The sequence below is a fragment of the Aulostomus chinensis genome, chromosome 17 (assembly GCF_037954235.1).
Source record: "Aulostomus chinensis isolate RoL2024-O1b breed Wild chromosome 17, RoL_Achi_v1.0, whole genome shotgun sequence".
Classification (NCBI taxonomy): domain Eukaryota; kingdom Metazoa; phylum Chordata; class Actinopteri; order Syngnathiformes; family Aulostomidae; genus Aulostomus; species Aulostomus chinensis.
The window spans coordinates 20,365,527-20,377,596 of record NC_141336.1 but is presented as its reverse complement, the minus strand read 5'-3'; the positions used below and the strand labels follow the sequence as shown (position 1 = coordinate 20,377,596).

General features: G+C 46.4%; 1 protein-coding gene across 1 annotated transcript in view; it reads left to right on the top strand.

Moving 5' to 3' along the window:
• Positions 1-2,094: 2,094 nt before the first annotated feature.
• The window catches only part of LOC147246711 (cysteine-rich motor neuron 1 protein), a 30,204-nt gene continuing 20,228 nt past the window's right edge, over positions 2,095-12,070 (top strand). Inside the window, exons 1-3 of the mRNA XM_086181758.1 lie at positions 2,095-2,740; positions 6,412-6,573; positions 6,863-7,036. Of these exons, the coding sequence (XP_086037884.1) occupies positions 2,443-2,740; positions 6,412-6,573; positions 6,863-7,036 (634 nt within the window). The 5' untranslated portion in view covers positions 2,095-2,442. The remainder of the gene's footprint in view (positions 2,741-6,411; positions 6,574-6,862; positions 7,037-12,070) is intronic.

The window sequence follows — 12,070 nt, the reverse complement described above, 5'->3', positions numbered from 1 at the left end:
CAGCCAAGCAAATAGGTCAGTGTCGTTGAGTTGCAATCTCTGCATGTCAGTGAAAACCGAGGCTCTCCAAGGTCCTGGTCGGATCTGTCTTTAACCAGCAGTGGGTGTCTGGCCAGCGGTCAGAGGGTCGGCCTATTTGACAAGAGCTTTAAGGATGGATGCGGTGTGGGAGGGGGCAGGGGAGAGCCAGAGGACAAGAGCTGAGTTGTGTTGCAAGGGCTGATTATGCGTGCTGCGGGCCCGGTTTCCTGGATGTTGTGTTTGTGTTGGAGCGGGTGGCTCCAGGCAGATGTTGCAAATGAAGGAGGTGTGTGTGACATTGTGGATAAAAATCATCTTGAAAGCTATCTGATTGGTGTTTTGAGAGGAAATGATTCCAGTGATGGATAAAAAAAAAAGTTGCCAGTACTGGACCATCCTCGCTGTATTTTTATCATGTCCTTCTTATTGGCTGCTCAGATTTGGCAGCTCCGTTCAAGTGAAATAAAGAGTTCAGTGTTAATATCTCACTTGCATGGTTGCTAAATGTCACCCGAGGGGGAAACGCTCTCAGCGCAGGAAAAAAAAAGGTGCAGGCAGTTGTGTTTTTAATTTTGTTTTCAGTTGACAGTATTGCTTTGTTTCAGGGTTGGTGGCAGCCTCCAGCTGTGCCCACTGACCACACTCACACACACACACGCACACACACACACACACACACACACACACACACACATACACACATACACACACACCATTCATCAGCAAATGTAAGCACACAAACATTAGACAACCTTTAACTGTAACACCACCTGCACACACACACACACACACACACACACACACACACACACACACACACACACACACACACACACAATCGGACACCCAGAAACACACACTCATCCACACAATGGGTCCAGCTGTGAGATGATACGGCCCTGATAGTGGCGGATATGTTTGATGACAGGGCTTTGACAGACTTATGGTTTTATTGTTGAACAAAGATAAAGAACAATTTGGAGGTTGGTGACAAGAGATAGAAGATATGATCTTTCTCCACCGAGGGAGGGTTATTAGAGTGCAGTCTGGGTTTTATTACCAAATTTGTTAGGTTGTTAAACACTTATAAAGAAAAAAGGTATTTTGCCTTTCCAGTAGTCGCATTGTTCTACACCGCTGTGTCACTTCTTCGTGATCCCACCGTGCCGAAAGGGTCAGCCATGTATATTTAGCTCCAAGCTAAGTTACTTAGGGCTAACAACAGCAAAACTGTCCAGAAACTTCTGCTTACAAACTCTCCACGGCATCACCTCTTGTAATCCACATCTTTGTCCAGCCCCGTGATCAGTAATCCACAAACCGTTTGATTGAGGTAAAAACAAGCTATAATGCTTCTGGTTAGCCGCTACTGTGAAGGGGCTTGGAGGAGCAACTGTGAACTAGCGTGACCTGGAGGGGCTGTAGTTTTGTTTTTAGCTCAAATCAGAATGTTTGTGGACAACTGAGCACACAGCTGGCTAAGGAAGATGTGGATTACACCGTAGGTTGCCCTTGTAAATGTGCATTTTTGCTATTCTTAGCAATCCCTCATCATAACCTTCACTGCAAACGTTGCCAGCTCTTTCTGCTTATACCAAAAGTAAAGGCTCTGTGAGTTCGAGATACCAATTTACGAGTACTTGAATGGTAAAATGCAGCTTTTGGGTGAAGTATCACTTTAAAACTTAATGTACACAGGAAACATGAATGACAATACGGGGTTCACGTGCATCATCAGAGGTGAAATACACACCATGTGAAGGTATACATTTGTAGTTAATTAAATGGTTGGATCAATATGAAATAAAAGCATTAGGACCAACAACAAAAAGCAAACAAAAAACAGGAAAAACAATGCAATAACTTTTAATATGGCCCAGATTTTCAGAAAAAGAAAGGGAAACTTGCAGTCAAGACGTTCAAAGTTGCATCATTGCGCAACCCAGAGACGAGTCACGGTTGAGGGGTTAATCCGCTCACATCCTCCCTCCTCTCGCCTCCTGTGACTGGTCGCTGCCTGTGTCAATCAGGGGGAGGGGAGGGGGGGTTCACCGCTAATTTCTCTATGCCTGGGTGTCAATTTGGGTCTCAGATTGCATTCCCGTGTGTCGCTGTCCGCAGCTGCACGTCTCACTGGATGTCCACAGGCTTGCTTTAGGATTTGTACACGTGTTTCATCATTTGCCCGTTTACGTCGATCCTTTGGATTACTGCTGCCACTGAAACCCGCACGCACACGTCTCGTGGTTGTGAAGCGACCTGCTGAGTAATAAAACAGCAGGCGTGAGGGACTCGTAAAGAAAAAAAAAAACTTTAAAGAAGCAACTTTTGGGTGATACAGCGAGCAGTGTGCGTCTGGTCAGTACATGTAGCGGATCATTTGACGGAGCATTTCTCTGGGAAACTTGGCGTTTTGGAAACATGTTCATCAAGTGTTCCGCGGTGCTGCTGAGCGCCCTGTTTCTGGTGCGGGCGCTCTCCGCTCATGAGTGTAAACCTTGTCATCTCCGGACTTGTCCCGTCAAGACGGCGCACGGCTGCGAAGGTGGCAGGACCTTAGCCAGGGATCCTTGCGGATGCTGTGACCACTGTGCGCGGCTGGAGTGGGAGCCTTGCGGCGGAGAGGACTGGGCGCACGGCTACTGCGCCCTGGGGTTGACGTGCGCCTCTATCAACAAGACTGGAGCGGCTACTGTTCCTGAAATTGGAGTGTGTAAAGGTGAGTAGAAGTTTTAGCCTTTTAAAAGAAATACTTAAATAAAAGTTATGTCATCGATGCCGAGTTTAGAGATTTTTATAAGTTCATGGATAGCGCAATAAAAGAGCCGCAGGTGTCTCGTCGGTGGTAGACAACCAGCCAGTTTCTTGAAGTGGCTTGAGGGCACCACTATTCACACGTCAGTGAAATCCTGAGTGCGGCGACTGTGTTTGCCTGGAGCAGCTCCCCAGGTCTGAGGGGCTCTTGACTGCCAGCGGAGGAGTCATGTTCAACTGCTCTTTTCTTCTCTTCAAAGCTTTATTCACTCTCAGCTGCAGACATGTCAATTAGTTTGGCAGCAGGCACTGGGTTACGCTTCAGCTCTGGTAGGTCCTGGTCTTTACAGCTCAAAAAGAAGTGGATTGATTTTTTTTTTTTTTTAGGACACTGAGAGGTACAGCTTTGTGCTATCAAACAAAAGTCCTCCCCCAATTTCTGAATCCTGACTGCTGCACTGTTCTCCTTCCAAGCAGAGTTTGGACTGTGCGTATTTTACGCACTATTTGAGTAACTTTCACAGACATAGACATGGTGTCAAGTTCCTCACAGTGAAAGAGGAAGCAGTGGCCTTCCCCTGGGGAACAAATAACCAGCATGAGGACCTCCGCAGCCTCTCCACCTGCATTCTGTCCAGCTTCTCTTGGGATGATTGAAGAGGACTGACGGCACCAGGAGAGAGTAAGCATGTAGCTCTCTCTGGGTGTCTGCATCCCCTGCCCCTGCCCTCCCATCATCCCTCTGTCTGGGGGTCCAAGTAAGGGAATTTCTTGGGATTTCGAGCCCCAGGGCATCCCAGGAGACCCTACTGCTGATTTTGCCTCACGCACGGGTTCGGCTGGCGCCTGGAGGATATCTCTTCTGGAAATTAACAGCTTTAGAATGAACAGCAGACCTAATGGTGCTTTGATTGAGTTGTAGCCCTTGTGTTGTGGCTCCAGGGGTCTTGGAGCATGCAGCTGACCTCTAAATCACACACACATAGCCTCAATATCCCACGGGGACTAGGTGGGGGTAAATCAACACCTCCCGGTGTGTTTTCAGGGGCCACAGTAGGCAGGCTGCTGGAGGTTGATCCCAGATTTCCCTCCTCAAGCTGCAAAGGTCTTAAAGTGATTAGACCCACAATCAGGAGTAGGGGGTAAATGTTTCCGCTTTCTGATCCCCTGCCTTTCTGCTCACGGTTTTGTGGGTGGTCAAGGTCTGTTTGTGTGAACATTATAAAACACGTGACTTATTGCATATTCTATGAGAGGGGTGCATAGGTTATCTGATGCTCTTCATCAGTTTATAATCATCAATTATAAACTCTCCTGCACTCAAGGGGAAGCTGCCACTGAAATGTGCTTGAAATGATTCAATTTCACCTTGTTTTTCACCCAAGTAGTGTTTTATTTCCTGGTTCTGTTGCTTGTAAATCACTTATGATTAGTAAAATTGTAAGAGGGACTGTTGAATAGCCTGTAACGCTACCTGCTGCTTGGTTATTCAGCAGTTGTTTACATGGATGTTTTAGAATTTTAATCTCGCAGAGGACAGAAATAGGAATGAAATTTTGCACCCTCAGTTTCTGTGTTACCACCTGCTGCAAACAGGAGTCGTCTGGGCGTCTTGACCTCATCGGTGGTCCATCAGTTGAAATCATTCAGTTTTAGCAGCATTGTTCTGAATTATTCTCGTTGTGTTCTAGTGTCTGCCTGTCCTCCCACGCCAACTTTCCCCGAGTTCCAGAGGCCCTTAACATAGCTCGTCACAGAATGTCTGTCTTACATGGACACTATGTCCACTGCAATCCTTCTACTTCTCCCTTCCTCTGGTATTATCTAATGTTTCAAAGACTTCCTTTTTAGCTCGCTATCAGCCAGAGGGCCTCTAGAGGTCAGCTTTCCCATTCCGACTCTGGATGCCAAGACAAGCAGTCTGAGTGGCTGAGAGAGGAATCCCCCTGGGATGAAGCCATAGACCCCGGCAAGACTCATGCCAGGGCAGATAATAGATAACAAGGTCAGACTAGACCGGGGTCAGGCCAGGCAGGCCAGTTTAGTAATAACTGGGCCAATGGGGGTCAAGCTTATCAACCAGGTCAGGTTGCCCTCAGTCAAAACCCCATGAAGGAAGAACCCAACATCTCAAGTCTCTCATTACCTGTTCTCATTCCATTCGTCTTCTTTTTTTCTTTCTTTTTTTTTAAAATTGCCATAAAATAAGACCCTCACCCAGACAGGCACCCCTGTAACTGCCATCTACAATGAAAACACCCTGCCAGGGACAGGAAAACCTCAAGATGGAAAAAATGTGGAGGTGAGGATCATTTTAAGGTGAAAGGAAATCACAGGGAAAGTTTTGGTTTGGTCTATTGGGAAGGTGGCGTTCGCTTTGCCAGTCTCATTTAGCTGTCTGGAGGCAGGAGAGCCATTAACCTGGCTCAGGTTAGCATCACCTTCACCTCCTCTGTTGGAAGCCTTGAGTGCATCCTCTGTCACCCTGGACAAACATCCCCAACTTGGCAGGAGTGTTGCTTTACCACTGCAGTCACTACAGTAATAAAATGCATTCGAGTGAAAGACAGGATTTTTTCCCATCATGGAATATCTGTTTTGAATTAATACGAATAACCAGATGTGTTTCATTATGATTTACGACATTAAAAAGCAAAACCATGGAACTGACTTTCTTTCCAGTCACTTTGGGTCATCGCAGTATTTCTCCAACCCCTGACTGAGAATGATTCTCATTAAATGGGGCTTTATTTCAGGTAGGATCACTGCAGCAGTCTGGTAAATATACAGTGACGTTTTCATATTTGACAATTAAACCATGACACCTTTTCATATATAACGCATTGTTTCGGATGTTTGGAAAAGAAAGCCAAGAGTATTATGAGCTCCAATCACGCTTCAGCACTGTTCAATGAGGCCTGGGAGCCATATGCTTGGGAAAGTTGTTACTCACTGTAACAGTTTGTCTCATCCTGTTTACTCTGTTGCCAGTCTTACTTATCTTGGACAACTACGAGGAAGGGTAATGTGCTATATGTGCTTGTGTGTATTCATGCATGCATGTGAAAGGAACGCTATGGCTGACAAATATGCGGGGGCCCTTTAATCCCAGGGGTTTTGGTGGTTATTTAGCAGCGGGGCATATCGCTCCCTTCGTATTGTAAAGTAGCATCCAAGTGTGGTTTAGCCTCGATGTGCCATCTTCCACTTGGGTGAAAGAACAGTGTGTGTGTGTGTGTGTGTGTGTGTGTGTGTGTGCGTGTGCGTGTGCGTGTGTGTCATGGCTATGGTGCAAGTGGTTTCGGTATAGAAGAGGCGTTCCAACAGCCAGCAGAGATGCAAACCCTGGGAGGGCCCCACGCTGTGGAACAAAAGCAAACAAATAGGCTCAATGGCTGAAGTAGCATGGCACAACAAGAGGGGAGGAGAGGCGGGAGGCCACAAATATACTAGCCACTTCAGGAGCGGCCGTGCCAGGATAATGTGTCGCAATAGACGATGTTAGCTAGCTGGTCCAAAAAAATAAATCTTGCTTTCTGGTGAACCTCAGCTTGTGGTTGTTCTTTACTCAACCCATCCATGGTTAAGCGAAACTAAATAAAGCAAAGTGTGATTCTCCTTTGTGTTCCTCTGCAGTGCTTCCTGAGCATCCAGAGGCTGGCCTGGAGGATGAGCGCTGTCCCCTCATGACAGGCTGTGACAGAGCAGGAGGTCAGTGTGTCTGTGATGCGCGACACTCCTGCCTGGGCTCTTTCACCTACCCGGACCAAGAATCCTGCATGAAAGCCAGCAATTCAGGTAGGTTGACAATGGATGCACACACCCGTGAATCTGTGCTGGGGTGAATAAAGATGTCCATTGAGGGGAGTTAATCCTCAACAGATGTGGCTCTGAGGTGACTAATGCTACTTACATATCATAGTGATGACACACATCTTAAAATACCTTTTTTTCTGCCAGTTTCCCACTCACACTTGAGAGGTGCTGTTCTGAGTGACTCATTTGAGTGTGTGTGTGTGTGTGTGTGTGTGTGTGTGTGTGTGTGTGTGTGTGTGTGTGTGTGTGTGTGTTTACGGCTGGTCTCCAGAGGGTCGGAGCCACGAACACCGGGAAAGACACAGAGAGAAATACGTGGGACCATCCAACCCCGCCTGCATGTTCTCAGGTTGTAACCTGACTGCTGACGGGTGTGTGTGTGAGTCTCAGAGCTGCCACCACCACTTCGCCTACATCAACCGCAGCCAGTGCCAGGAAGCCGCAGGTAACCTTCAAATGACCTGCAGCTGGAACTTAAAACCCTGCCGACCGGTAGCTTTCGTCCTGTAATTTTTTTTTCTTAATGCTGATGCTTTAGACTGAAACGCATCCTGCCTCTAATTTGACAGTGAATCTTAGTTATCAGATCATTATAAAGTGAGCTCTGGCTGCTGCCTGTCTCTTGTAAACACAGCATTCCTGATGTCCCAGCTCATTGTGTGAGAGGGGGAGCATATTTGTCCTGTAATTCTAAGTGTAGAAACCAGTTAAATTTCATGTCCTAAAAGTTGCATGACAGAGAAAACAAGAGAGATAGATAATGAGAGTGAAAACAGAAGGTATGGGAAGGGGTTGACCTGACTGTTGATGGTAATAATGGAGATCCTCATGCTGAGCAGGAGGAATGCTCGCTCGAGGGCCATTTGAATGTGACTACCTCCACTTTTCCTGGTTGACACTTTAAAGTGAAAACTGTGACTGTGTGTTTAGTTTCCTCGTTAGGGCTGTGAAGTAGATGGACAGGCGTTAAGTGGCGGCTGCCTCCTGAGAGGCATTTGCAAAATAGGACAGGAGTGCCAAGAGTAAACTCGTTGAACCTCTGCGTGTGTTGGGTAAACCTTGGCTTGCTTGAGCCGCTTTACAACGACAAAAAACTGGAGAACTTTGGTGAAAGCTGATGAAAATGGTATTGCAGCAAACAGATTAAGCTATTTAGACCTGATGCAACAAAACAGCTGTACTTTTTAAGACCCGAACAAAGAACATGATGCAACATCATTTTAGGTGTTACTTAATAGTTTTTTACGAATATATAATGAACGCCAGCGGAAATGCAGGTAATTTTAGATAGACGCCAAAGGTCTGACCTTTCTTTTTAAAATTTTTACGCATATTTCTATCTGCTACAAAGGCCAAGAAATAAAGGTTACTAACCGTCAAGTTCTTTGCAGAGATTCTACAGGTTTTCAAAACTTTTTCTTAGTTATAAATGGGTCCAGTCCACAGCATGTGACGGTGGCAAGTTTACTTTTTCTCATTTTGATATTCGAGGCTCTTTGCTTATTTCCACTTGTCTAGTTCTTTAAAAAAATGAAAAGGCACATTACATAAGCCAGCAATGCGTAACAGACACATATTTAAGATTATTTAGTCTGCACTGAGCGCAGATGTTATGTCAGAGAACTATGTGGATGTTTGTGTTGAGCCGATTACTCGGTAAAACCCACAGGAAGCGTCTTCATCAAACATTTTGTTTTGACATATCACCATGAACGTCTGGTATCACAATGAGAGGTATTCGATTACTCTTCACTGTGTTGGAACGCTCTCATCTTAAAGCTCCAGAACAGCGGATGACAGTCTAAACTCACACTAGTGAAAACTGTAAACAACATTTTTCAGCAGCTTATGAGTTCTCACCTCAAGACACACACACACACACACACACACACACACACATACACACACACACGCACACATACACACACACCCTTCTGATGGCCCTTCATTAAGTAAGAAGCCAGGATGTGTGTGTGTGTGTGTGTGGGGGGACGGGTGGTGGTCATGTGTGTATTTCTGTGCACGTGGAAAGATGCACACTCTTGCATGCGGGTGTATGTCATCACTTGTGTGTGTGATGAGCCTGTGTATGTAAGTATCTGAGCCTGTGTGTCTGCTGTGGTGTCTGTGCGTGTGTCTGTGTGTGATAATTATCTTGTTTGTCTAGATGTCTTGGCAGACGTTTTCCTTTGTCTGTTATCAGCTGGAGCTTCCTCCGAAACCAGACAGGGACTAAGTGGTTAGGAACCTATCGTTGGACTCCATAGTGACTGTATCCATCAACTCCCCGTTGTCTTATACACAAGCAGTTATTAAGATCTGTGTTAGCATGCTCTGCTAGCGTGTGTGTGTGTGTGTGTGTGTGTAAACCTTCTGGCGTGAGAGGTCGACCGATCGCGTTTGTCGTCCTACACTGTGTGACTTCCGAGCAGATTTTGCCACTTCAGCCAGTCAAAAGGGATTTATCTTGAGACCTGGTACTGGTTTGAGATCTGCTAACACTCAGCATCTTTATTGCTTTGCTGCTATTGACATCACCTCGCAGCCTCTTCTAGTTTTAGAGGGATATTGAGCGAAATTGGGTTGAAAACATTAGCCAGAAGCGACATGGTGAGCCAGACATATTACCCCCATGTCAGGGAGTAAAGAGGATGTGATAAGGGAGGGCGGGGGGGAGGTAGATGCAGGACAACAAGAAATCCCAGCTGAAACCAGCCATTTTGTTGAGGTATTTTTGTCAAATACAGGCCCCCTAGTCTTGGAAGGGTGGTAATTTTACTCTCTGGGATGGTTTACATATTTCATTCATGATAAGGTCTCTAACTGCTATTTTGGAGGAATTCCCTCACTGCTGCTGGCTGATATGAAAAAGCCACAGCAGTGTTTAGATGAGTCATGCTACTGGCAAAAACAGTTGGACAGAAATTGAAATGCAACACTTAAGATCTGTAAACATTTTATGGACTAAGGGTTCAAAATGGGTAATTAAACAATACGCTACAGAAAAGTCTTGCCAGAACGCCGACAACAGTGAGACACAGAGGAGGTCAGTGTTTGCATGTCGCTGGAGTACAGGGATGGTTGCATCTTCCAGAAACGTTGTGCACAACCTAGCGACACAAAGTTGCATCAGAGACAGTGACTGCTCCCACAAGTCAACTTGCTCACCTATGCTACCTCTAGCCTCGCTCTGTCTGCCCCTGTGAAAGGGTTGTTAGTTCTGCCTGGCTTCAGCCTCTTTGTGGCAGGGCTATTACTGGCCGAGCCAGACTGCCGTTGGCTGGCAGAGGTGCCCGTCTCAGCGTTGTGTGTTTGTGTGCTGTCTGCTGAAGCTGTGGCCCCCGTTGTGCCCTGCAAGCTGCTCGTTTCCGAGTGTGTGTGCATATGTGTGTGGGCTGAGATTTCAAAGGGAAAACAAAACTATCGCAAGGCCATTGAGACAAAGAACTTCCCTTTAAGGCATGCTGGGATTGTTGTCAAACCACTCACTACACTCAGTCAGCCGCTGACCAAACCAGACAGCGTCAGGCCAGCCGGAAAGGCCAAGACAATTCCTGCATGTCCAGGTCTTGCCCTCAACTCCATTCACTAAATCTACTACGGCTTTAACCTCAGCTCACTGACCCAACCATAACCGCGAACAAATCAAAGCCACTGACTGCAGCCTGAGCCAACCCCTGTTGTTTCCAGGACTATTTGTCTCATCCGCAGCCATTCTTTCTCCTTTTTCTTGAACATGGAACGGATCCAAATGGCTAAAATCCATACATAACTCCATTGCCTCTCCTACAATTTATTCTACAGATGTTTGCACCCCAAGTCTCCCATATTGTTGCTTTTAATATTTGCTACTGATGAGAGCTGAGTTATTTTTGGCTGGACCAGTAACAGGCCAACCTATAAAAGCTATTGTCGGCGAGTTGCTAAGTGATCTAATCACACCACTGGCGAGGCCGGTGGTGTGTTGCAGTTTCCCACTCTTTCAGAGGGAATCAAAGGAGGCAGCGAGACCAGACTTGAGTTTGTCTGCAGCAGGCTTGGTGCTGCCAGTATATGTGAATGGAAATGCTCCTCCTGATAGGCCAGTGAACCACTGGTCCTGGCTGCAGCACCGTCCGTCTCTCACCAGAGCTCTAACAGCAGGTCAGAGGAGGCAATGAAACCAGATTTGGGTTTGACCGTGACAGGCTAGTCCAGGATGTTTGTGTTTGACTTACAAGGAATGATTTGGTTTTGCAGGTTGCCATTTAATTCAGTGATTAAGTGAAAATAACAGTGCGTAGCAAATTAGGTCCATCCAGCTTATTTTAGGTGCAGTGTCCTCTGAGGGATATTACATGGACAGCTGTTAAGCCTTGTCCTCTAGTCCCTTACATTCAGTACCAGGAGCCGATTATACTCACCTTATCATACGCATCCAGCTAGATATTCTGATAGACTCTGCTTGGTGTTGATCTTTGAGGGACAAACCCTTAAGCTGGGAAGACATCCCTTTCACTCACCTTCATCGTCCTTATCTTTTTGGCTATCTGAAGACAATGAAAGGGTGTGTTTCCATGGAATGCCCACACAAACACACACACAAATCTAAGTCTACGTGCACCCCACGCGGACCTCCTTATTATGTCACCTAAACATGTTCATTCACAGCTGCACTGATGTTTCTTAGGTACTGGATCATGATTTCATCTCTTAAGATTCAGCATCAAATGCAGGCCTGCTGGCTTCCACATGGCAAACTTCCTCTAACTTCTTTGACTACAGTCTGAAGTGTCACATAGAGTCCAGAAGCCATCTGGACCCTCTTGCAGACCTGTTTCCAGGCCCTCACACATACACATTCACTGATAAACACAGAAAACAATGCTGACTTTCTCAGCTGTAACTGCTGGTGGGCACGAGTCCAGGAACCCACAGCTTTACGTGAGAGACGGCCCTGATGTGTCCCTTTGTGGAGCAACTTTATAAAACCTGAGGACAGACCAGAAACCCACGGAAGGCAGCTGGACTGAGACAGCTTTGTTCTCCGCTGACTTGCTTCCAAAGTCGGTCGCTGAACAGAACTCACATTGTGCGCTTTTTCCATGAGTAAACTCAGGCTGTCAACACAGCCTCCTCTGCCTGGCCGAGCCGCTCTGGATTGGGGAAAGACTGCGCTCCTTGTACGCTGACTTGAAGTGAAAAAGAAAAAAACCCATTTAGAAAGGATGTGTTTTTCTTTCTTCAATGTGCTGCCAAAAATATGCATTGTTTACAAAAGAGCCCATTCTGTGGTAATGAAGCAATTTCCTTATCCCCCTTCTTCCAGACCGGTGTCAGGTGTGTAGGTGCGTGCGTGCGCACGTGCTTGCGTGCGTGCGTGCGTGCGTGTGTGTGTGGGTGACTGTATATTCTGCAGATTGCGCTGTGAGGTCAAAGGTTTTCCGTCTTTGCTACTTTACAGTTGTACAAGAACACGTCGCCTAATCTGCAGAGGGAA